This window comes from Ictidomys tridecemlineatus, chromosome 12, assembly GCF_052094955.1.
Source record: "Ictidomys tridecemlineatus isolate mIctTri1 chromosome 12, mIctTri1.hap1, whole genome shotgun sequence".
NCBI lineage: Eukaryota > Metazoa > Chordata > Mammalia > Rodentia > Sciuridae > Ictidomys > Ictidomys tridecemlineatus.
This window is the reverse complement of record NC_135488.1, coordinates 110,232,582-110,260,482: the sequence shown is the minus strand read 5'-3', so window position 1 is coordinate 110,260,482 and position 27,901 is coordinate 110,232,582. Positions and strand designations below refer to the sequence as shown.

The 27,901-nt window shown below is 37.1% G+C and overlaps 1 protein-coding gene across 3 annotated transcripts in view; it reads right to left on the bottom strand.

The window, feature by feature from the left end:
• Window positions 1-27,901, bottom strand: part of Nbas (NBAS subunit of NRZ tethering complex) — a 298,757-nt gene that overhangs the window by 110,704 nt on the left and 160,152 nt on the right. For all 3 annotated transcript variants that reach the window (XM_078029643.1, XM_078029644.1, XM_078029645.1), the window contains 6 exons: window positions 27,000-27,113; window positions 24,289-24,446; window positions 23,621-23,710; window positions 9,937-10,104; window positions 7,503-7,616; window positions 7,074-7,188 (listed from right to left, as the gene is read on the bottom strand). In XM_078029643.1, the coding sequence (XP_077885769.1) occupies window positions 7,074-7,188; window positions 7,503-7,616; window positions 9,937-10,104; window positions 23,621-23,710; window positions 24,289-24,446; window positions 27,000-27,113 (759 nt within the window). The remainder of the gene's footprint in view (window positions 1-7,073; window positions 7,189-7,502; window positions 7,617-9,936; window positions 10,105-23,620; window positions 23,711-24,288; window positions 24,447-26,999; window positions 27,114-27,901) is intronic.

Sequence of the window (27,901 nt, the reverse complement as noted above, 5' to 3'; positions counted from 1 at the left end):
TTTTGCTCAAGACGCTTTGCAATGCTGGTTTTCTGTCTGTAAATTCTTTTAACTTTTGTTTATCATGAAAGATTTTTATTTCGTTGTCATACCTGAAGCTTAATTTTGCTGGACACAGAATTCTTGGTTGGCATCCATTGTCTTTCAGTTGTTTGAAATACATTGTTCCATGACCTTCTTGCTTTCAGTGTCTGTGATAAAAAATCTGTTATTAACCTTATTGGTTTACCCCTGAATGTAATCTGTCTCCTTTCTCTTGTAGCTTTTAATATTTTCTCTTTGTTCTGTATATTGGATATCTTCATAACAATGTGTCTTGGCGTTGGTCTACTGTGATTTTGGGTGCTCTGTGTCCTGTATGCATCTTCAATTTGTATATCTGTTTCCTTTTTTATTTCTGGAAAGTTTTCTGTAATTATTTCATTCAGGTTACTCATTCCCTTGGTTTGAATCTGTGTACCTTCTTCTATCCCGATGACTTGTTTTTTTTTTATGTTATCCCATAACTCTTGGATGTTTTTCTTGTGATTTTTTTTTACCAGCCTTTCTGAGTTGGCTAGACTCTCTTCAAGATGATATATTTTGTCTTCATTATCTGACGTTCTGGCTTCTACTTGCTCCACTCAGGGTGATACTCTCAATTGAGTTTTTAATTTGGTTTATCGTTTCCTTCATTTCTAGAATTATTGTTTGAATATTTTTTATAATCTCTATCTCCTGATAAAGATGCTTAACTTCTTTTATCTGTTTATGTAATTCATTCTAAATGCGTTCTTTCACTGCTTGAATTTGCTGTCTTGTATCCTCTTTAAGGTTCCATTCCATCTGTCTAAGGTGTTCCTTGAGTTCTTTATATGGTCATTTTTCTGATGACTCTAGGTCCTCCTGAATATTTAGGGTGTCCTGCATTGTTTGTACTCCTTTTCTTCCTTGCTTTTTGAAGCTGCTCATGTTACTTCTTGTTCTGTTTGACTGCTGAGTTACTGTTTACTCCTATAAATTTATTTGATGCTTGGGAGGAAAAGTATTAGAAGGGAAGGGAAGAAGTCACTAAAGAGAATGAGAGTAAGCAGGTAGAATTCAAGGGGGGATAAGAAAATTAAAAAGAAATGAAAAGACAAAAGAAGAAAAAATTAGAAAAAAAAAGAAAAATTTAAAAAATTATAAAAAATTAAAATTAAAATTAGAAGAAAAATTTTAAAAAAAATTAAACAAGAAAGAAAAATGAAAAAGAAAATCAAAAAAAAGAGAAAAGAAAAAACTAATAAATGCAGTCTTAGAGTTTGATTAACTTCTCTTCCAGTAGGTGTCGCTGTGCCCACCAGGCCAAGTTTCTCCTGTCAATAGGCGGGAACCAATCACTGTGCAGCGGCTCCTCCTCCCAGACTGGGAGGGTCTCCAATCCTGAGTGCCTAGGGCCTCCTCTTGTGTCTAGTCACTACTCCACTTTTCCTCTAGCCAGGCCCCTCTCACGGGTGCCGCTCACCACAGTACTGGCTACATGCCAGGTCTGCTGCTCCCAGGAGCCCTGTTTTCATGGACGATTGGGCACACTCTCCCAGTTTGCCTTTCCCTCAGACCCTAAGTTTGAAGAGGTTGGGGCCGAGAATCCTCAGCGAATTTTACTTGCCCTCTGGTAGCCACGCCCCCGGTAGCTGGTGCAAGAGACCTCAGCTGTCAGCTCTGGTGGGAGCTGTAGTTCCGTGCTGCGGGTCCCGAGCCACTTCTGATTCCCTCGGTCTGGGGGAGCTGGGAGGGGCCCTTATGGGAGAGCTGGGAGGGGCCCTTAAGGTTTCCCCGATGTGTGGAGAGGGAAGGCTAGGGAATTACACACCTGTAGCCACAGGTTTCAATGAAGTTATCTCCTCCGCCACAGTCTGATGACGTCAGTTCTCTGCCATGGTGGTATCTCTTGCAAATGGCGACAGTTCCTTTCCCTTTGCCGGGTGACCAGTGCAACAGGTGGGTCCTTACTGTCTCTCTCAAGCCCCGTTTCAAACCTGTGGCCACTACCTATGAAGGCTCGGTTGGCATTACCTCTGTGGGATCAGAGGGGCTGACCAGTTGTTTCAGCCGGATGGATTAGTGCTGAGTCACAGCTGTTTGTCTGCAGGAAGCAGGCGACCGGGAGCTTGAATTCAGCCAATCTGGGCTCAGTGTGTGTTCTGAGAGGCCCAGACTGTTCACCCCAGATCCACGTCAGCTCAGCATTGCCTAGTGATCCTGAGCCAACAGAATTTAGGTTGTTTACGACTCCCTATGCCCGCACAGCTGAAGAGGGCAGAGACTTGATCTCTCCGCGCCTGCCGCCATCTTGGAATCCCCGCACACATACTTTCTATTTCCACTCCCACAGACTCAAGGTTAGCTTTTCATTGTTTATACATTGGACTCTAACAATCTCCCAACCTAACTCTATATAGTAACTTTGGTCTTTTTCCAATCCCCTTTTCACACAGCAGATCCATATTAATTTTAAAATTTCAAAAACTGTCATTCTCCAGCTTAAAACAAAATCAAACTCTTCACTAGTTTCCCATTCCCTAAAAAATATAAGTAAATTTTATTATTTGTCATTTAAGGGTTCCATTAATGTGAGACAAAAAAATTGTGCTTTTAATTGCCACTGTCCCTATACTATGTGCCAAGCAAATCAATATGGTATATAAGCTCTGCCTATGCTCATGTCTTTGCTATATATAACAAGAACAAAATTATTAGAGAACAAAAATACCCATAGATTTGAAATATCTTCTCTGGTGAACCAGACACAAGATAGGTACTTTGTATGAATTAGCTTAAAAAATCCTCAAAGAACATTATCTTGAATTTTAACACGAACTTGGAAACTTATGTAAATTGACCAAACTTAGAAAGGTAGTTCTATGTTCTAACATGAAACAAGATATCAAAATAAGACTGGCATCTTTCCCTAGCAGTAATTACCAGGATATTGACAATTCTTACACTATTATCATGAACAAACGACCTTTTTTATTTTTAATGTGTGTGAACAAATTCATAAGGTAAATTCCTAAAAGCAGAATTACTGGATCATGCAATATACACAATTGTAATTTTCAGTCACTACCAAATGGCCATGTGTTCTTCAAGCCTGATGCTGGCTGGCAGAGTTCTCCACCTGAATATACCTGGGGGTCCATTTCCCAAGAGACTCTTGACATCTATTTTAACTGCCCAAGCAAGTTGGAATATGTCCAGAATTCTTTGCACCAGGCAAGGCTTCATTCATAAATTGACTCCTTGGAAGTAATCCTAGGAAAAAAGATATCTGGGCTTTCTATTCCTCTTCCTAGAAAACTACAACTCTGAGTTTAACCAACAGTCATCTGAGGAACCACAGTGACCAGAACAATAACTATTTAATTGCTTCCATGACCAGGTTCTCTGTTTTAAAGAGCCCTCCTGCAAATGAAAAGTACAGACTTTTACTTTTATACTTTATAGTATTTAAAAAAAAAGAACAGGTATCAGAAAGCACTGGGAGGTATCAAACGAGACAGAAAATTTAAGATAGTTGCCATTTGGAAGAATGAATGGCATTGTAAGTTTTCCATTTTTACAACTTCTGACCTGAGGGCAAGCCACTATCCATTCCATATTGGGCAAGTAAAATTCAAGTAGAAAACCAGAGCCCAGAAAAATCACAACAGCTAGAAAGAAAGTAGTTAATAAAACTAAACAAATGCACAATCTTTGACTAAGCAATTCCATCCTAAATGAAATAAAAGGATATGTTCATAAAACAGTGGTACCAGAGAGTGCAAAGCAGCTTTCATAACAGTTATGCTGCTACAATCTCAGCATCCATAACAGGAAAGATAAACTCATTTATCTACAATGAAATACTACTCAGTAATTAAAAATTAAATACGCAAACACCTACTGATAGATGCAACATGAGTGAATTTAAAAATCTTTGTTTTACATAAAACAAATTCTGAAAAATTTTTTTTGTATTCAATAATACTTGACATTCTGGAAAATTCATTAACAGACTTGGATTCTTTTCCCTAAAGGAACATAAAAATCTGATTGTCAGGAAAAAGATAACTTGAAAAAACACAGAAGCACACAGAAAATTCCTGTACTCCCTTTAAAATCCCACAGACCAAGAGGAGTACACATACCTGCATTTAGATTAACCAGGAGCACATGCTCAGTTCACTGGCCGAGCCACCACAATATACACCCTACTTATTCTCTCTGTGGAGAAACATTTACTTTACACCTATCACACAGAAAATCCTCACAGGTCTGGCAGAAGTGTTAGAAGCAGAAATGGTACTCAGGGATTATGTCTCAGGTCGAAGAGACCAGAGATGTGAAAGACAATGCGTCTCTATGCTGCCAGGAAAGAGACAAAGGATAGATGTTTGAAGAATGGACATATTATGGGTGGGGAGAATCCAATACCTTAAGTGAAACTATGGTTTCACAAATGGTCAGCCTGAGGTACTCTAAAAAATATTTGCTATGTAGGCTCAACTCTACAGATTGTGAAATGAATTATCTACAATGGACCCCAGGGTTTCAGTATTTCTTAAAAATTGCCTAAGTGATTCTAATGTGTAACTAGGAGAAACTATTAGACGGGTTGGTCTTGAAAAAAAGGTAAAATAACATCTGGATTAACTGAATTGCACAGTTGTATCAAAGAAGATTTGGGACTAACCTAAGCACCAGTACATAAGACTAGGCCCTGCCAAGACATAAGAGAACATGGTCCAGAACGGAACAACTGAGTTGTTAAGCCATTTAACTGAAATACAATAATTTTCTGTTTGAAATCCCTATAGCTTCCAGCAGAGGGCTCCATCAGAATGTTTAACAGATTGCCATTTGAGGCTTTGTATTTCTTCTCAGCCTACTTTCGCCTCATTTCTTTGCTGTTTGCCCACTCCATCGAGGTATTAGAATAATTTCCAAATCTCTGAAAAATCATATTGTTTTATCTTCCTTACTTAGTAAATTTTCCCGTTTGTAAAACATCCTCTTTCTCCCCCTTACCCATCTCAATTTTTATGCTTTCTCATCTACTTAACTCCTATTCAACCTTCCAAACCCAAGCCAAACATCACCTACACCTTACACCACCTCTTCCAGCTGTCAGATCTCCATAGTCCCAATGCCTGTCTCATCTGCCTGTCACAGCAAATACAAATGTATCTGTCTCCCCACCTCCACTGTAAGCCCTTTGAAAACAGGGACAATGTCTTCCTCCACTTTATATCCCAAGTTCCTAGGACAGGGCCTAGAACCATTTCTTCAGTAAGCAAAAGATACACTGTCAGCAAAGGAAGACAAGAGGAATCTCCTGACATCAAGTACATTTTGTCTACCCCACACAGCTCCTCATGGAAACCTTGCTATCTACTTCATATTTCAAGATCATTTTAAAGCTTCATCATTAGTGATCAAGTACAACAAATATAGCCAAGTATTCTAAGGGCCCTATAGGAAGAGGACCAATAACCAGAAATGTATGCCTGCCTGGGTATTATAATTAAATACTCTAAGCATTTCTCCAAAAACAGCTCTGGAAAATGCCAGAAAGCTTAATGAGAAGGGGAATCAGTTTCTAATCCAAGAAGGCATCCATTCTTTGGACTTTTAACCACAGGTCTACAGGTCCACAGATCCGCCATTTTGTGAGGCATGGTTCTATACAAGGGATACTTGAATTCACAATAAGCAATTAGCAAGCTAAATAATATATAAAAATATTATATGGGCAATATGCAGACATACTGGCTATAGCTTCGGTCCCTGGCAATAGCCAGAATGTTTGCCAATCAGTAAATGACATTCCCATATCCAACCCATTATTTTCTTAAGGTTTCATATTCTATCTTTACAAACTACCTGTTATCAATTGTTTTCAGACCATGAGCCACTAACTTCATACAACATAAAGCAAGAAGTAATGACGAATAATTATGTGAATAAAGAGTTATGATACTACACTCTTCATGTCTACTCAATATCAACTGTGAGGTATATCATGAATAATAGCTTTTTAGAGAAAAATGTGATCAACTATGTTATATACCCTGATTAAAGAATGACAGAAGGTAGAAAAACATTTCTCAGAAATGAAGAAAAATGGTATAGTTTATAAAAATCTCTGGTATTCTAAGGATTCATATAGTATATGGGAAAGTGGTATTTGTGACTCCTCTTCCCAGGGGCATACAAATTTTGACTAAAGAAAATAATTATTTAAAAATAACTTATAGCTAGGCATGGTGGTGTACACCTGTACATCTAATCCTAGTAGCTTGAGGCTGGGGCAGGAGGATCACCAAGCTCAAAGTTAGCCTCAGTGACTTGATGAGACCCTGTCTCAAAAAATAAAAAGAGCCGGGGATGTGACTCAGTGGTTAAGTGCCCCTGGATCAAACAAATAAAATAATTGTAGTATCAGATTTTCAGGAAAATAGCAGGCTGTTCCACAAATAAGTTTTCTTGAATTTAATTTACATAGTAGTGTGCTAGTTAGCACTGCCAAGGCTCACTGGCAGTTAGAGGTGACCAGTAACACAGAGGTAGAAACTGAATAGGACTTCCAAGAAAAACATTTCTCCCTCCTCACCTCTTTCTTCCTCACTGATGGCTTGGAATATGGTGCTCCAGTGGCCTTTAAGGGACTTACCAAGATGGCAGAGCAGTGAGAGAGGTAACTGGAAGACTAAAGTCAAGAAATGGTAGTAAGAAGGCTAACGAGGAAACAAAGAACAACTGTCTTTGGTAAATTTACTTACATTTCATTCTTTTCCAAGAATTCTATGTGGAAAGATATGCCACGGTGCAGAAAATGCTTAATATCAAATACAGATCCACATTTGATGAAGGATAAAAAGCCAAACCGAAATAAATATTGAACACTGCATACCATACATGATGAGAACCATTTTACATAATCAGCAACCTAAAGATAGGAATTATACTTGTTTATCTTTTTAAAATTCTCAGTATGAACAAGTTATCCAGAAAACAGTAGGTTCTCAGTAAATGTCTGAAATAAATGAAACTAGAACATCCTTTCTTACCTTCTGTAGTTGGAAATACTTCAGTTTTAGCCTCTGCCAGTTTCCCAGTTCTCAGCAGAACTTCCGCAAAGCTTTCTGCTGGGGCATGCTGGTAGGTGTGATAAGTCACTGCAACCTAGACAAAAGCAGCAACTTCACCATTTAATAGGGTCTCTTCTAATTACACATTCTTAGAAATCACAGGGGAAGGAGTTTATAGCTTCTGCTGACCTAAATAATAATTTATCACTAATGCATATTATTGTATCTAATGTCTTAAATAGATTTTCATTTCATAGGTCATAATATATACAGAATGAATCATATAAAAGCAGTGAATAAGAAAGAATAAAGTCAAAGAAGTTTATTTTCAGGAAAATTTTAGTTTTTCTTTATACCATCTTCAATAGCTTGACAGTAAATCTGTTTTCTTAGGTTCACTGTCCTTACCCCATTGACAAAGGGATCAGAGATGACAGATTCATAAAAGGGATGACACCCTTGTTTTTCTAGATCTTCGTTGGCTACAGTTCCAATTTGATAAGCACCACCAAATTCTTGCCCCTAAACAGAACAAAGTGAAGAACAGCAGGTTAAAAAGAGAGCAAAGAGGGGGAAGAGGGAGAGGGAGGGAGCAAGATGGCAGGGAGAAAAGGACAATTCCAGGAGAAATTCATCAGTGTGCTTTCTATGACCACAAGAGAGCGTCAGAGTGACAGACACCAGCAGAGAATGTAATAACAACTACATTCCACAAGCAGCATTTCAACCCTTCAGCGCCTCCTGATTTTCCTGGTCACTTTGACATCTATGAATCAGAAACACTCAAGTATTAAGTGCTATAAACACAGCAAGTTTTCTATATTACAGTCAGAATAACCATCATAAAACATCACTTTGTTCACATTGCTGCCCTGCTCAAAAAAACTTTCAATGGCAAGGCAAATGGGCAACAGCATAAAAATCTGAACTATGTAGAACATTCAAGATCATCAAATGCTAATTAACATTAAAGTCTAACTCTTCACCTCAACCACACCACCCTGCTTAATGCAAAAAAAGGGGCCTCTGTGCCTTTCTTCCACTGAAAGGGTCCCCCATAGCCTGGCTGCCTAGTGAGAATCTACCCTTCCTCCAGGTCCAGCTCAGACCCCACCCACTCTGCCTTAGAGGAGGAGTAAGACTTACGAAGGTGCCTCTTAACCCCAACTCCTTCTCGACCACCACTTTAAGACTGGAGCATCAACATTCCTGTTAGCAAATATTTTATTACTAATAAAGTTGATTATGGTGGTTTTGCTCTCCTCAAATCAACATTAAAGCTCCTTACTGAAAGATCCAAGTAGAAGACATTCCTCTCAAGTTTACTGAACCCAGACCCTCTACCAAGTCCCATTGAGGGAAACAATGAAGCTGCTGGCAGTGGTCAGAATACAGCAGATGTTTAATAAAAATGCAGACTACAATCTGGGTTAAAGATCTGACCTAGGACATAAGCCTTCAAAACAGTGAACAGTTGAGAAAGGAAAATAATCATAATCCAGTGTGATGCATGAAGGGATAAGAGATTTACCCCAGAATCAAGTACAAAGCATCACAGTAAACAATATCTTTTTCATTTACCCAAGCATTTGGCTGATCATCCTTAGATTTTTCTTTCCTATACCCCACACACAGACCATCTGTAGGACCACAAAATATATCCCACCCACAGCAGTCCTCTCTCTCCTCCTTCCTGGTACTCAGGTCTACGCCAGCATCATCTCTCACCCAGAGGACTGAACAAGAATCTCTCTGCTTCTGACTGCCAGCTCTCCACACAGCAGTTACATGAGCTCATTAAAAGTAAGGCTGGAGAACACAACTGCTTTGCCTCAATTTTCTGTAAGTTTTCCATATTATCCAGCATAAAATCCACACACTTATTATCACAGTCTACACAAGCTTTCAATGATGGGCCTCCACACCACCTACCTAATCCCTTTTCCCAGTTGTTCACAGTCCTCAAATTATACCTGCCTCTTTTATGTTCTACAAAGACATCAAATAAGTCCCCCTGCGGGGGCTTTGCATTTGTTCTACTTGGCTCAATCATACTTCTGCTCAACCTGATTTTTTCCTGAGCAACTTAACTTCCCTCCTTAAATCAGAATTTTAATTCCTCGACATGACTCTTTATTCACTTACCTTGCTTATGAGTTACAGTCATATACTTATAACCACCTGGCATTATACAAAATATTTTTCTTCATCTCCCCCATTGAAACATAAGTTCCACAGAGGAAGGGGATTAGACTGTCTTTAGCACAGTATTTGACTCATAGAAAATGATAACTGTTTGCTGGATAGATGGATGAATAAATGAATGAAGGAGAAACTACGTGTGTTTGGGAGGAACCGATAAACAGGCAAGTTTTTCCCCTTTGTTTTCCAATGTGAGACTATAGAACTGGAATGTAACAATGCAGAAAATACAGGTAAACCATGTGTTAAGATTTCCCCAAAAAACAAACTCCGTTGCTCTACTGCTAATCCTGATCTTTACTTCAACCCTTCTCCATCAGCTGGCTCCTAACTCTTCCCTAACTACTGGCCTGTAGAAGCATAGCAAAGCAAATAAGCACTGATGCAATCATTTTCTTTTCACTAAATTTTAATTCTAAGATGTAAACCAAACCCTACTCAAATGTATCAGGGTCCTTTGCAAGTACTCCAGGGGAGTGTATTTCACTCCATGAGACAGACTACTCACGCCCTGACAAGAGGCCTGGATTTCTGAAGAAATTTTATAAATTATTAAGATGTAACAGTGAAAACAAATGAATTTGTGCTAACAAATGACAAACCACACAGCACATTTGAAAATGAAGGCTGCCTTGCTTACTTGCAGGGGCCGGAGGTAAGTTAAAGACTTCTTCCACCACTGCCCATCACTGACAGCCTGCAATACTGCTCTGGTAGTGGTCGTGGTATTGGAAAGGACTTTCATGGTGGTGGCAGTAGTCCAGTGTAAGAGGTCAGCTGAGCTGCTGCCTGGAACACTCATTTCATCCTGCGTTAAAGAAAAAATAGCAACCAGATGTCAAATTTTGGTTTAAAAGCCTGTAAATGTATGGACATTTTCTCCCTATGAAATCTTGCCAACTAATAAATGGAAAATTAGAATTTTTGTGGATTGCTGAAAGACTAACAGGTTCCACATTATAAACCTTCTAAACACTATCAATCATCCATTTATTTGGATGAAAAACAGTGTCCTTGGGCTGGGGATGTAGCTCAAGCGGTAGTGCGCTCGCCTGGCATGCATGCAGCCGTGGTTCGATCCTCAGCACCACATACAAAAACAAAGATGTTGTGTCCGACGAAAACTGAAAAATAAATATTAAAAATTATCTTAAAAAAAGTGTCCTTTAACATCAGAAGGTAGAAACCAGAATCTTCTACTTTCCTTGGGGGTCACAGAAGCATTGTTCAAATGAATAATTTAGTTAATAATAAATACTGTGGTTAAAGAAACGAGTTGTTAGATATTAGACTGGTAAAAGTTAAATATGTCATTTGCTTTATAAATATTTCTGAAACTAATGTACCATGATGTTCTTTTTCCCCTGAATTTTCTTTTGAAAATGATTCAAGGAGGAACAATATGTATGTTATTGTTTTGTTATATATTTATCTCATTACTAGCAATGATGGGTTTTAAAATTTATTTTCATGTGTATCATCTGATCATTTTGCGTGGTCACATTTATCACATTGAGGCACATTTTTGTTTTTTTTAATTTCAAGCTCCCTCCCCCGCTAAACTTCCTTTCTCTTACATACATAAAAGTGAAGTCCCTTTGGTATATCTTCATATATGAACATAAAATAATTTTGTTAAATTCAGTCTATTTACCCTCCCTCTAGTTCTATTCCACTGATCTTTCCTGTATCTTTACGGTATCCCATCTCCTTCCCAAGCATCTTTCCTTTATCTTGCTCTAGCCTTCGCATCTGAGAAAATATTCAAACCTTGATTTTCTAAGTCTGGCTTATTTCACTTAGCATTTTTTTTTATTTTCATCCATTTACCAGCAGATGACATTATTTCATTCTTCTTTATGACTGAGCAAAGCTCCACTGTGTGTATATACCACATTTTCTTAGTCCATTCATCTCATGGGCATTTCTTAATCCATTCATCTACTGATTCCATAAGCTTGGCTGTTCTGAATTGCACTGCTATAAACACTGAATTGGCTGGATGGCTGACTTCAGATCTTTTGAATAAAGGCTGAGGAGTGGGATAGCTTGGTCATATGGTGTTTCCATTCCTTGTTTTTTGAGAAATTTTTACACTGCTTTACAGAGTAGCTATACTAATTTGCATTTGTTCGTATTTTTCCCCATCCACACCAGCATTTATTATTATTCATGTTCTTGATAATTGCCATTCTTTCTGGAGTTAGTTTTGATTTGCATTTCCCTGCTAGAGACGTTAAACATTCTTATTTCTTGGCCCTTTTTTTTTCTTTTTGGAAAGTTTCTGATTAGTTCTTCATAAATATTTGTTTTTTCCTTTTCCATATCGGCTATGTTTTTTTTCCCCTTTGGCATTGAGTTTTGAGTTCTTTATACATTCTGGACATTAATTCCAGAAGTAGCTGGCAAAGATTTTCTCCATTCTGTAGGTTCCTCTTTACTCTCATGACCATTTCTTTTGCTGTCCAGAAGCTTTCTGATGGTATCTCACTTAATGATTCTTGGTTTTATTTCCTGAGCTTTAAGGATCTTGCTGAGGAAGCCAATGCCTATACCTAGATCAGAATGTTGACCCTATGTTTTCTTTGAGCAGTTGCAAGGTTTCTTGTCTGTTATCTAAGTGTTTCATCCATTTTGATTTGACTTTTATGCATGGTGAATGATAGGGATTTAAATTCATTCTTCTACATATGGATATCCATTTTTCCCAGCACCATTTATTTAAAAGGCTGTCTTAGCAAGTCTATGTCTTGAAGTAACTATCAAGTAGCTGGATTTGCAGACTCTAACCAAAATTATCATGCGAGTGTAGTGGTGGGAAACAGTGGAACACACATCCAGAACTGCCTCTAACCTGAGCTGTCCAACACAGTAGCCACGAGTCATATGTGAAATGTGGCTAATCCAAACTGAGATACGTTGCAAATGAAAATACACTATAGATTTGAATGACAGGAAATAAAGGGAAGGAAACAGAAAAGAGTATCATACGTGTGCTTAACCTCAATGAACTACAACACATCCTTTCTAGTGATAGAAAGGAATCTAGGAGGCCAAGTTCAACCACAAGCATTCCAAGGCAGAGAAGGAAGACAGATGCAAAAACACAGGTTCATTATTCAACACTTCTGAAGAGGCAAGGTAGAAAGCTCTAGATAGGAAAATAGCTAAATGTCCCTTTGACAGCAATAATGATAGCAAGCATTCAAGAAATGGCAGCTATGTGCAAGAGCTTTGTAAGTATACTGAATTTTAAAACTAGAATAAAACAAATAGAGTTGCTTTAATAGTGGCATTACTGGAATTCTTCATTTCTTTATCATTTGTGAAGACAGCAATACAAGTTCATTTCTTCTCATAATACAGTGGACAGCTGGATCTCAGATCTGAATTAACACAAGAAAAAAACTGGTCCAGTTTCAGGACCTCCAGAGGCTTTTTTCCCTAGTGTGGCCACTCATCCAGCCATGGAGTTTCTCATGCCATGTAGAGGTGTAGTGGATGTTACCTCCAACTGCTATCCTAATTGTGTTTCATAATAACACTGCAAAGTTGGTATTAGGATACCATGACACAACTGTAGATCAAATAAACTGAATATGCTGCCTAGAGGCAACAGGGCTACAGTGCCTCCTCCCCTTTCCTTAACTAGATTTGGTATCAGAATATTCAGGCCACTCATTCTTTGCATGATTTCAACACACCAGTAATGTATCTCTCCCTCTCCTTTTTTCTCCCCCAACCCCCTTCTTCCTCCTTCACACTCTCCCTCAATATTTGCATTCACTTAAACTCATTTTTCTTTGTTATAAAACTAATTCAAACTCACTAAAAACGATTTGAGAAGTTCAAAAAGGTATGGATAAGAGTACATTTATTCACAGTCCCATTACAAAAAAAAACAATTACAGCAACATATATTCTCTTCCTGTCTTTTTAAACCAGGCAAAAGGATCCTTTTGAATAAACCTCATTTGAGTAGAAGACATTCAAAGACAATGCACAGCTCACTGGTAGAGTGCAGGAGCAGTATTTATACATTCCATGCAGCTTATCTTAATTTACATAAACTAGATACAGCAGTCAACCAATAAGGAATCTCCACACTTAATGGCTCTCTGGTGTTCCTTCTCAAACCACTCCCTCTGGCAAAATGCCAGGCACCATCTTGACTTGTTTACAAACCCTAACAAGTTCAATCCCCAGAATTCCCTCCCCATGGAAAAAGTATGCGCATACAAGCTTATAGTATGATCAATTTTAACACGTTCATGTAATGAGCCTTCAGGCCAAAAAACACAATACCATCAGAATCCAAGAAGCTTTTCTTACGCTCACTCCCAGACATACCACTTTGAGAAAAAACACTGTCCAGATTGACAGCAGCATAAATATATTTTCCCTGTGTTCATTCATATAAAAAATATAGAATCATATACTCGTGTTCTCTTTCACTTTTACGTACACAGTTAAGTGTGCAACCCATTGCTACATCACATTACCCGGCGTGAATATACCAAAATTTATGTATCTTTTCTTCTATCAATAGACATTTGAGTACTTAACTTGAAGCTAATACCAATAATGTTTCTCTGAACATGCTGGTAATTACCTTTTGGTGAACGTACTATGCATTTCTGGGTAAATAGTAGTGGAATTGCCAATACACACAGTATGCATATGTCCAGATCTAAAAAGTAGATCCAAACATTTTCTTCACACTGACCAGCAACTCAGAGTTCTGATGGCTCGACATCCACGCCAACATCAGTTCTGATAATGGTTTGTGATTTTAATCTCTGCGATGAGTAATTTCTATTGTTAAGTATTTGCTCTGATCTCTATTGGTTTTCCATCTTTCTTATTCACTTATCAGTGTTGTGTGTTCTAGATACAGATTTCTTATTAATTGTATGTACTGTGAATATTTTCTATTACTCTGGGCATTACCTTTTCATTGTATTAATGGTGTCTTGTGATTAACCAAGGTTTTTAATTCTAAATGTAATTCATCAGTTTTTAACTTTAAGATTATTTTCAAACCTTATTTAAAAAATGTTCACCTACTTCAAGGTCACAGAGATATTCTTCCAAGTTCTTCCTAGCATGTGATATTTTTGCTCTATGTCAAACCTTTTTAAGACAATGTAGTACCCTTCTATCCATTCGTAACATTAAATGCACATTTTAAATGTATTTTTCACAATATATTAATTTTTTTTCCTTTCTGACTAGACAGTGAGCCGACCAGGAGTAGGGCCACTATTTATTCATCATCACATCTGTAGAATATGTGAAAATCTGTGTAATTTGGAGCTAGAGGTAGATCTAAGAAGTCTGGTTTTATTGAGCTGTTTAAATGTTTAAAGATACATTTCCAAAAGCATTATATATTGTACCTAGAGTCGATAAATTTTCTTCAAATAGGATTTCATGTCACATTTTCTATTCCTGTTCATCTGCAGAATCTTCTTAATTGAGAGGGCGTAGTGAATGATTTAAATGTCATCAACTAATCCAAATATAGAATTAAAAATATAAACATGGTAAGAAATATGGCACTTAAGCAGAATATGACTTCAGAGGAAAATCAAATTCAAAGGCATAGAAAATGACTTTTATGGAAGTCATAAAACCATTACTCTATCTGGGCATGGTGGTGCACCTATAATCCCAGTGGCTTGGGAAACAGACAGGAGGATCATGGGTTCAAAGCCAGGCTCAGCAACTCAGGGAGACCCTAAGCAACTCAGCAAGACCATGTCTCTAAAATATTAAAAAAAAAAAAAAACCACTGGAGATGTGGCTCAGTTTAAGTGTCTCTGGGTTCAATCCCCAGTACCAAAAGTTAAAAAATTATTCTATTTCATAAAAGAAACAAAATTTACTTCTTTCCATATTATGGAACAGCTAGACCAAGATAGGAAATTTAAAACAGCAAATGCAAAAATTTGTTTCAGAAAATAAATGAAATTCACATAAATAGATTTTCTGTGAGCATTTCCCCAAAGAAGGATTATAAAAGAGAAAGTAAAATAAAAGATTCATGCGTCGGACCCACAGGACAAGCATTTGTTTTAGGGGTGGTTGACCAAGATCTTAGTGTAACCAGAGTCCTTAATGAGGAAAATATTTCTCCTTCAACTTCATATAATGTGGAGAGAAAAAAGATGTTAGGCAAAATTTACTCCTAAAATTAAACTACTGACACTTTTTATAATCATAGTGGCACACTGCTAATTTAGAGTGTGTAATACCAAAACTAGATTAAACCCCAAACCCAAATTATCTATACCCAGCATATAATTTAACATGAAATCTCATTAATGACAAGTGTGCTACATAGATCAAAGGTTAACTTCTTAAGCACTAATAAAATTTTTCAAATCCTACAATGAAAGACACCACTACCAAATGGGCTCACAAGTACAAAGATCATTCCACATGTCAGACATGGTTCTTATTGGTCAACTACTATAATGAATCTTTAGTTAAGGAGTTGCTTTCTCCATAGTTTGGTAATACAAGGGTTAATTTCAGAAAGATCCATTGGCCTCCTATACAATGAGCTGGGGGGACATGTAGACTATGCAAGGATTACAAAGTCAGGTGCAACTCAACCACTGCCCCTTTTCTTATAACATATCCATAATCCAAAACAATTCTCTGCATCTATAATTTATTTATAGAAAATTTCTTCCCGATATCAAAATATTAAGAAAATAATCCTTATTACTGAAAATCTAAAAGTACCTGTCAGAGAAAGCAACAGAAAAATGCCCCATGGAGTAAATAAATGTAAAGTCTGACTCCGGTTCAACTTATCTGCCTCATGAGCAGGCACAGCTACAATTTAGCTTTTTTGCCTTTGAAAGCCATAAGCTCCTTCATATTTCTGAGGAAGGTAAGTCCTTTCCCCAGAAAAATGAATGCATATGAAAGTGCTTTTATATATAAAACACAAAGTCCCCAACAGACATACTCAAAGACAGTTTACCTGTTGTAAATTGTGCTGCTATAAACACTGATGTAGCTGTGTCCCTGTAGCATGCTGTTTTTAAGTCCTTTGAGTATAGATTAAGGAGTAGGTTAAGCTGGGTCAAATGGTGGTTCCATTCCCAGCGCAGACGGTGCTGGGAAAACTGGAAATCCATATGCAACAAATGAAAATTAAACTCCTATCTCTCAATATGCACAAAACTCAACTCAAAGTGGATCAAGGACCTAGGAATTAAACCAGCAACACTGTCTATCAGAAGAAAAAGTAGGCCCAAATCTCCATCATATGGGATTAGGCCCCAACTTTCTTAATATGACTCCAATAGTGGAAAAATTAGTATCAAGAATCAAATCAATGGGATGGATTCAAACTAAAAAGCTGCTTCTCAGCCAAAAAAAAAAAAAAAAAAAAGCAATCAGTGAGGTGACTAGAGAGCCTTCTAATTGGGAACAAATTTTTCCACATGCTTATCAGACAGAACACTAATCTCTAGAATTTATAAGAGCTCAAAAATCTTAACACCAAAAAAACCCAAATAACCCAATCAATAAATGGGCCAAAGAACTGAACAGACACTTCTCAGAAGATATACAATCAAATATATGAAAAATGTTCATCATAGCTAGCAATTAGAGAAATGCAAATCAAAACTACTCTAATATTTCATCTCACTCCAGTCAGAATGGCAGCTATTAAGAATACAGACAACAATAACTGTTGGTGAGAATGTGTGGAAAAAGGCATACTCATACTGCTGATGAGACTGCAAATTGGTGCAGCCAATATGGAAAGCAGTATGGAGAATCCTTAAATTCTTTTTGTATATGGTTATTTACTGCAGTCTATACTTATTTCATACAAAAAGAAATTACTATTTCTTTTTTATCAATATATGTAAAAATAAAAAAGCTTTCAGAGAAAAGCATAGGAGTAAAACTTCATAATACTGGGTTAGGCACAGATTTCTCAGATACAACATCAAGAACACAAGCAATTAAAGAAAATTTTAACTAATAGAATTTTAGCAACAAAAAAATTTCACACTTCAAAAGTCACCATTTAGCCAGGTGTGGTACAGATCAAAGCTAGACTCAGCAAATTAACAAGGCCCTAGGTAACTTAGCAGAGACTATACCTCCAAACAACAAAAAAGGTGGACACTACTGGTACCAAAACCAAAAAATACGCCATTAAAAAAAATTCAAGTCTCATATTGAGAGAAATGCGTTTTCAAATTTCAAGTCAGATAAAAGACTTGTATCCAGAATGTTTAAGAAAAAAAAAACAACAATAATCTCTTTTAGTGCAATGACAAGACAAATAGCTTAGTTAAAAATGGGCAAAATATTTTAAGACATTTCACCAAAGAAGATATTGGAATGGCCAATGAACACCAAAACCATAATGACAGTACACACGTAAGAGTAGATTAGAAAACACTCCTGTGGGGTCAGGGTTGTGGCTCATAGGTAGAGTGCTTGCCTAGCATGCGTGAGGCACTGGGTCCAATCCCCAACACCACATAAAAAACGAAATAAAGGTATTGTGTCCATCTACAAATGAAAAATATATATATTAAAAAACAATCAAAACCTTGGAATGGAAGCACCATTTGACTCAGTTATCCCACTTCTCAGTTTATACCCAAAGGACTTAAAAGAAAGCATATTACAGTGATGCAGCCACATCAATGTTAATAGCATCTCAACTCACAATAGATAAACTATGGAACCAACGTAAGAGCCCTTCTGCAGATGAATGGATAAAAAAAATATGGTACACATATACAATGGAATATTACTCAGCCTTAAAGAATGAAATTATGGCATTTGCAGGTAAATGGGTGGAACTGAAAAATATCATGCTAAGTGAAATAAACTAATCCCCAAAAAGCAAAGGCCAAATGTTTTCTCTGATATGTGGATACAAACTCACAACGGGGGTGGGGTTAGAGAACACAGTTACTTTAGGTAGGAGTGAAGGGAGGGGATGGGGTTATGGCGTTAGGAAAGATAGTGGAATGGATCAGACATTATTACCCTATGTACATATATAACTGTATGACCAGTGGGATTCTACATCCTGTATAACAAGAATGAAGAATTTTACTCCATTATATATGATGTATCAAAGTGATTCTACTGTCGTGTATAACAAATTAAAAAACAAAATATCAATCAAGATACCAGTGAACAGCAAGTATTAGGGAAGGTGCAGAGAAACCAGAAGCTAAACTTATTTCTGGTGAGAATGTAAAAATGTGCAGCCACACTGGAAAACACTGACAGTTTCTTCCAGTGTTAAACACAAGTAGAGCATACAACAATTCTACACTTAGGCGCATGAGAAATGACATTTACATACAAAAATCTGAACATCAATGTTCATAGCAACATATTCATAATAGCTAAGAAGTGGAAACAACCCAACTATCAACTGGTAAATGGATAAAGAAAATGCCAGCCATGATCTGAAACACAACTGCTATTTTGCTTACTTTTATTTCAATATTTCTAAACAATTTTTTATAAATTCAAAACAGCTATAGGCTTAGGCCATGTTCAAATTTAAACATTAGTCCAATCATATAACTCTGTAGCCACTTAAAATGCTCATAAGTTTACCCACATAAAAATGATTTTTTTAAATGGAAACCCTATATAAAAACCATTTCTAACTCTAAATTTATCTTGGGAAAACACCATTGGCTAAATGCTATAACTAATACTAAACAAAATGTTAATATACTTAAGTGGTGGAACACTGATCCATTTAAATGGCATAATAAACAACATTAATAAAAAACTGGAAACCTATGGTTTTGTAGTTATTCACAAAGTCTGCATTCTGTTCTATTCATAAACAACTGTTAACAGGGACAAAAACATTATCTTCAAATTTGTGGGATCCACTTGTACTAATGCAAATGCTACTGCATAACAATTACATCTTTATTTTGCTTGGCTATATAAATAAGAATCATTTTCACAACTCAAGTAATGAAAGTCTTAAGTATTATGTAGATTATACATAAAGTCAGCACTCATTTATGAGTTACAATTTAATGTGGTTACTGTATGTACTGTGAATGTGTAGCACACGCCATCTTACAGCTAAACACTGTACTTTAACCTAATAATAGTAGCTATAACATTCTGAAATGTGCTTCATGAGTCAAAACCATAATGTGTTCACTGAGGGCTCAGGTGAGCACTTCACGAGATCTGGATCCATTACAACTTGCCAAAAGAGCACAAAGGAAGACAAGGAAGCTTTTAAAAAGGAAAAAATAAAGAGCAAAAAATCATTTTGGAAGAATTCCTTTTTCTCACTAAGTGGAACATGCAGAGGACGGCTGGTGGGTTGCTTTCATTTACGGATGAGGTTTTAATAGAGCAGTATGTGCCCACTTGTGGTGACACAGCATGGCCTACTCCAAAGAAGCCACCAAGGAGCCAGGCTTTGTAGAGGCAGGAAACAGGAAAGCCAAAAGTCACAAAAGGCTTTCCACAGATTATAAGAAGAATGAGAATGCAGAAAAAGCTCAAGGAGTTAAACTCAGCAATTCTATACTGAGCAATGCCATATCCCTTACAGTGGCCAAAACAGAACCTCAAGAGCCACCAAGGATATACTAAAGAGTTAACTCAGAAAGTCTGTGTTTTTATGTTAAACTCTACTTCCTAATTAATTTTCCACAGACTAATCATTACAAGGTTAGTTTTCAAGTGAACTTCATCAAACATTTACCGGGCATTCACTAGGTAATAAACACTCTGGGAGGAGTACAAAGATAAATGACACACTTTCAGTGACCATACAAGTTTGCACCATACCTATAAGTGTATGAACAAACTGATGGGACAATATTTAGGGAATATAGAGGAAGGAACAATTAGAGGACTCAAAGACAACATTAGAAAGAAATCACTTAAGCTGAAGGGATAAGATTCAGAATACAAGATGAGAACAGTAGTACAGGCAGACGGAAAACTCAATACCATCAGAGGTATGAAAGAACCCACGCAGAATGGTGATGACTTTGCCATGACTGGGACATCGGAAACACAGGAAAAGAGATGATGTCAGAGAGCCATTCAGAGTGCCAGACATGCCTTGACTAGTGAGAAGTGGCAGAGGTTCAAAAGATGCAAGATCTTGGATTAAGAAGATTTCATGCTGGGCGCAGTGGTACTTACCTGTAATCCCAGCAGCTCGGGAGGCTGAGGCAGGAGGATCATGAGTTTAAGATCTGGCTCAGCAACTCAGTGAGGCCCTAAGAAACTCAGTGAGACTATCTCTAAATAAAAATTTAAAAGGGGGCTGGGGTTGCAGCTCAGTGCTAGAGTGCTTGTCTCGAATGTGTGAGGCAATGGGTTTGAACTACATAAAAATAAATAAAGGTATTGTGCCCATCTACAACAAAATATTAAGGGGGGGGAATCTGGGGACATGGCTCAGTAGTTAAGCATCTCTGGGTTAGTTTAATCCTTGGTACCAAAAACAAAATAATTTCATAAGACACAGGTCTTCAATTAGACCCTAAAAGAGAGTCCTCTTAATTCACACCTAATTCACAGAACACAGTGAGCACTAGCTTTCATAAAAACTCCTCTGAATCCCATGGAGAAACCACCACAGAATTGAATGTGTTCTTATACTCAGAAAGGTAACACTAATTCCTAATCAGTGCAACCACAAGTCTAAATACACCCAAGGATGAAACGTATCCACACCACTGCAGACACCTGGAAAATGCTACAGCTTCAATTTGAAGGGAGAACAACCAAAACCCCACTGTCTGCAGTGAAGGTGAGCAAACCAATCCTCTACTGAAGGTGAGCTCCTCCAGAGTTGTGATGACCAACACAGTAGCCAACAACTCATGTGGCTGCTTAAATATAAACTGGGTTGGGGCATAGCTCAGTGGCAGAGTACCTGCCTTGCATACATGAAACTGACCCCCAGCACCAAAGGGGGGGGGGGTCAAATTTAAATTAAATAAAATTTAGAATTTGATTCCTTAAAGATACTAGTCATATTTAAAGTGCTCAACAGCTACATGTGACTAGTAGCTGGCACACTGGGCATGCAGGAAGAGAACATTCCTTCACTGAAGAAGCTTCTATTGGTTAGTGCTGTCCTAGAGTCACCACTGCAGAAAGAGGACCACAATCTCCATGTGGGCAAAAAGTCACATCAAACTTCTCAGATCCTCAGATCACTTACACTGAAGTGGGAACACATATATATATTTTCAATATATGCTCACTAAATGCAATTTTTAATATAATAACAGGTGTGAAAATTATATATGTTCTACTGTAGGAAAAAGCTAAATCTCTCCATTCTAACTGCATAGATTGCACAACTGAAGCTCTGTACCATAGTACTGAAAGTACCACATGGTACACATATTGTTAGTGGTTTTGTCAAGATGAATACAGCCAATTAAAAAAAAGTTAGGTGCACCGCACTTATCACAATGCATACCTTCCAACACAGCTCCTGGAGAAACAGATGACATCTTATACTATGGAAGTGAAGACTACCATTTGATGGAATCTTGTTACAAAAAAATCTACAACAAGGATCATCACCTCTTAATTTATCCAGCTGAAAAGTCAGAAACTAAAATACCTTTAATCTAAAAAACACAAGTTACATGTTGCTAGAAATAGTCATGAAAATTGAAATCCCATGGAGCAGATGTTGATCAACAGAAAACAGGTGTCAGGGGATATACTTGCCTTCCTTTTTCTCCCAGGATAGACTACCAGGAGATTTATAAATATTTAATTAGTTCATATAAATGTTATTCACAAGAATCTCAATAAAAGGGAAAGTGAGGGGAAGGGAGGGGAGAGGGAGATAGGAAAGATAGTGGAATGAGATGGCCATCAGTACTCCCAATTCCATATATTAAGACACAAATGGTATGATCTATTTTTTGTACAACCACAGACATGAAAATTGTGCTCTATATATGTACTATGAATTAAAATGCATTCTGCTGTCATATATAACAAATTTTAAAAAACAGAATAGAAACTGGTATATACACACAATGGAATATTACTCAGCATTAAAGGACAATAAAATTATGGCATTTGCAGGTTAAAAAAATGAATACAAGAAAAAATGGGTAAGTGTGCTTTAAAGTGCGTATGGGTATATTAACATCAGATATAAGACAAGATAAATGTGTTATGCAGGACAATTTTACATTAATGTAACTCTTTTGAGAGCTGGGGTTGTGGCTCAAGTGGTAGAGTGCTTGGCTAGTATTAAGTGAGGCACTGGGTTTGAGTCTTAGCACCACATAATAAAGATATTGTGTCCACCTAAAACTAAACAATATTTTAAAATATAAAAAATAAACCCTTTTGATAAATAAGAATCTCAAGTATAAAAAGGGAAAGAATAAAAATCTAAGAAAAGAAAGAACTGAACAGGCACCTCGAAAAAGATCTCTCCAGAGACAACTCCATCTTATTAGACCAGAAAAATAAGAATTCAAATCAAAACTAGTTATCACTAAATACGTAGGAGAATAGATAAAATTTCTAAGACGAACAATACTAAGGTATTAGGATGGGCATAACTGGCAATCCTATACACTGCTGCTGAAAGTGCTGTTAGCTAATAAAAACCACTTTGAAAAATTAAATTATTTGGGGTTGTGGGTGTGTGTGTGTGTGTATGTGTAAAAAACAATGTGCACTTCCAGCGCTAGGTATATGCCCAAGAGAAATATATGGCCATGGGCACTAGAGGCATTTCTAGTAGCCAAAGTTGAAAACAAGCCAATATAAATCAACATCACAATGCATAAACCATAATATACACATGCAGCAATTAATGTCTATACATCAAAAAACAAAGAGTTTTTATATACACACACACACAGCTTGAATGAATTTCGTCTTGGGTTTAACTATCTATAAAGTATAAAAACAGAAAAAATTAAACTATTAGGGTATATATATTGGGTGGGTCTTAAATGTTATTTAAAAAAAAAAAAGACTTGCTTATCTGGCTTAGTCTGGATAGCGGTGCCCTCTGGGCTAGAAAGAAGCTGGGATAGACTATGGTTGTACTGCGGCAGGCGAGTCAGAACCATTTCTTCACTGTGTAGGGGGTCTCATGGGTGTATTCTTTGTGATAATTTGTTGAGCAGGACATTTTTGTTTTGCATAGTTTTCTATATGAACGTTTCTCACACGAGTTGAAAAGTGGTCACCACACAAAACCCCCCATTCCTGAGGTTATACATCTGACCTCACTTGAATCCACTCTTTTCCCGCCTCCCAGCTTGGCTTACCTCATGTAGTGCTTTACTTATCAATGGTGAGGCAGTGGTAATTTCTCCTCCTTCAGGATAGATCTGGAAATTCACTCTTTGATAAAGAATCTGAAACAAGAACAGGCTGTGTTATAAAACAGTTGTGTTTTTAAACTTGCCTCTCTTCACTATGAAGGGTTATTTCATAATGAATTAGTAATAGGCTTAATTGGTGAACAGCTTCACAAAGAAGCAAGTTTCAGGAGAGGGAATCAACCGTGCAAAATCTGGCATACAATGCAATAAATGAGATGAAAATGCGAAGTCCAGTCTCCTCACAAGATGCAGCCTATGAATACTAAGAAACCAAGTTGTCCATCCAAAGCTAGCTCCCACCCCAAATTCCAAAGGCCGTTTCCCAAGCATTTTATTTTTAACACTAACTTTCCCCATTACATTTAATTTATTTCCTGATATTACTTTCAATTTTTCTCAAGTCCATTGTGTACCCTTTCTTTACTATAATAGAAGTACCAAAACTGTTTTATATCCTATTTCATATCCTTCTTCCTATACATGATAATCTATTTGTCCTCTACCAATTAAAATTCTCATATTACTGAAAAAATGATTATACATCTGAAACCCACACCCCCAAAATAATGTACTTCAAGCAGGTCAGGGCTTATTTTATCCGGAACACTTACTTCTGCCTGTAGAGAGCTGCTAGCTGCCAAAAGCAGCTCAATGCTGCTAGGAGGGCAATGCGTCAAAGCAAAAGCTACGAGCTCCTGCCGGGTGGCCAAGTCCTGGTAACCTTCCGATTGTCCCAACTGGCTACAAACATCCCAACTCTTAGCATAGCCTGCAAAATTGACAAGAAAAAAAAAATTTCCAGAAGAAAAAAACAAACTTTGATGAACAATATAATGGATTCCTGTTCAAGTCTTGTGGTATGAAAGCAAAATGGTAGTTGTTAGTAGTCATTATGCAGAAATGCTAAAGAATCTAAGTTGGAAAACAAAGATCACACTGATCTATTATCCAGAAAGTTCCATGTTATTCCAGACTAGTACTCGTGATGAACTCCAATCTTACGTTAACTCAAAATGAATACAAATAGTCTACTGTGCTTTGATGTTCAATAAAAAGGTAGGTATCTGAATTCAGAAGACAGGGTGAAACTCCACCCAACCACCTGGGAAAGCTCAGGGATGACACTTCGACTACCACTACAAAGGGACAACAGCAACGCCTTCTTCTCTGGTTGTTGAAAGGATTAAGTAATTTTTTTTTTTTTAAATTTAAAAGCACATCAGACACTACACAGTACTAGATAAAAGAGACATTAAGATAGACACCCACACAGATCATTCACTTTACAGAAGACAGACATCCAAAGACAGCACCAGAAAGAGACTCAGCCCCTGACTCCCAGAGGACATTTTCATATACAGTGCTACATTGTGAATTCCAAAAATATACTTCGTTTTTATTCGAAGGAGTTTCAGTTTGAGAGCCTTTTTTCTAAGAACAAAGGTATTAGTACAGATTAATTTCTGTAAATACAAAATACATAATGTAAAAATTAAGCCACCCTTAAAGGATAGAATTCTTACCAAACTCTAATTTTGGATTAAAACAATAATGTCTGTAGAGGAAATCAGAATCATTTTGAACTTCATGTTGGCAAAACCAGTGGTTATTATAGAAGACTTTTTAAAATGAAATCCATTTTCTTTTTAGTTATTGATGTACCTTTATTTGCTTATGTGGTGATGAGAATCGAACCCAGAGTCTCACACATGCTAGGCAAGCGCTCTACCACTGAGCCACAACCCCAAGCTATGAAATCCATTTTCTAATATTGAGGTTTGTGAGTTACAGTAGAATTGAGTTTTTCCAGGAGTTTTTAAACATTTTCATAGATGAAATGCAAAGATTCTCTCCTAGTCCAATTTTTAGTCAGGCTCCTCTGAGCCCTTTGCTCGTAGACCTCAACGTTAGCTGTTGCTAGGCCTGCGTATTTCAGTTATAGAAAGAATCCTCCTAAGTCAGAGAACTAGAATCCCTACATCTTCCATATCTAATCAAATTTTCCATTGCTTTCCCTTGACGCCTTCAGAAAGGATCTTATTGAAGTTTTGGTTTAGCAAAAATCTCTCCACTTATGATGTCTCTTCTTAGTAGCCTTCCATCCCCTGACCTCTCAGTTCTCTCACTGGTGGAATGTCCACCTATCTTTGTTGCATCTAAAGATACTTCTGATGTCTCTTCTGTACTGAGACTTTGCAGGCACATGCAGTATCAGTCCTGAATAAGGGCTTCCTTACCATTATAGCAGGTGTCAGAATAGTTATTTCATTAACAGTAGACATGCAAAAAGTGTACGATCAGGGCCTGCCTAGCACAACTGATGCCCTGGGCTCAATCCTGAGCGTTGGATGACTCCAAGAGTGCACAACTCTGCACACCTCCAGAGTTATCATGAAGTGACGCACTGGGTTTTAGCCACTCTTTTTTGAAAGTTTCATATCTTTAATAATATTACAATTAAAATCAGTGACTTTTAATCTGAAAAAGAGACAATTGATAGTAAACTTTCAGACAGTAATGGAGAAGCTCTTATTAACCTCTATGCTTTCTGTGAGATAGTTATATAGTTTATGAGGCTGCAATTAGATGCCAGGGACCTAGAATACCCAAAATGTAATTTATAAACCAGAGTCAGGTGGAGTTAGGGTTTGTGAGTTATAGTAGTATTGAATTTTTCCAAGAGTGTAGTCCAAGACTAAATTTATGATGTAACACCATTATTTGTGAGTCCCCTAGCCACTCACTCTGAAGGACAGATATATAAAGTGCTCAGGCATAGGCACAGAGTGTTTAACACAGAGCCCATGATGAGATGTCATCACTTCCCCTTCCACTGGGGAACCTGTTCTTCAGATGAGTACTTTTTCCACAAATCTGCCTACTTTCCAGAAACAGGAATCTGAATTTCAACATGGAAAATCCTAAGATTACAAACTGCTTCCAATTTTTTAAAATTAGGTTGAAAACAGTTTTCCTTCAAATTCAAGAACAGAAATATTTACTATCTATTCACAAACTGTGGATATTCTTTTATTAAGACATAAGATAGGACTAAAATGTTTTACAAAAAAATTGTCCTTTAAATGACGAGCATATTTTTAATATGAATTAAAAGCAACCAAAATCTCAAATATAGCATCTAAGCCTATTAAAATATCAATATATAAACACACAGCATACACACTTGTCAACGCTAATAAAATGTATTTCAAGCAAAAATGTGCCTAGCTTACCAATCAGGCCAATTGGTTTCAAACTAGACCTTTTTCCATTATTCATTACATAAATCGAACAGGAGCAAAGTGTTAAGTTGTCTACTCACCTGCAGCCATCAGCTCCTGACAATGTATATTGGCTGCTTTGTAGTCATGGAAATGAAGGGCTTGCTCTACTAAAAGAATTAGAACCTGTCCACGCCTTTCTTCTGCATCTTCACCTGTAGGCACATACAAAATACTTAATGATTATGACAACCTCAAATGATAAAGGAGCTCGTTAACACTCAAATTAATTCAAAAATAAAACATAAATCAGACTAATTTTAAGATTAGAAGACAAAAGTTTATAGCAATTTGACCTTTTGATCTATTTATTGTGCATGGAATTAATTAGCCCTCAGTCTCTTAAGAGATCAATGATTAATATCAGTTTCTATTTAAAATATTCACACCAAAAAATCCAAAATCAGAATGGTCTTTAGCCCTACAGAGAAATCTTATTACTCAGGTAAGAGAAAAGAAATCCATGCTTCAAAAGAAAAAAGGTTGTAAAAGGGTTCAAGAAAGTGACTAGTAGATTAAGTAAATGAAGGTAATAAACTAATATTTCTCATCTTGAAAATTCAAATAATATTTAGAAACTTGAAAGTAAGTGTAGTCCAGAGTACTGACAAAGACTGTTTCCTTGAAAAACTGGGCTCCTGTGAGCCCTGCTAAGCCCCACCCCATACCTGTCCTTCATACTGAAGTTAGTAAAAATCCTGCTAAATTTTGACATTGTGACCAAAATACATAAAACAATTTAGAGGAAGTAAAAATTTAAAAATTTGGCTCAGGTTTGAGAGGTTTCAGTCCATGGTCAGTCAACTCCATCACAGAAACACCATGGAGGAAGGACCTGGTAAAGAAAAGCTGCTCAGCTCATGGCAGATCAGAAGCACAGCGGGAACAAGGTAAGGGTCAGGGACAGATATAGTTCCCAAAGACTTACCCCCATTGACCCACC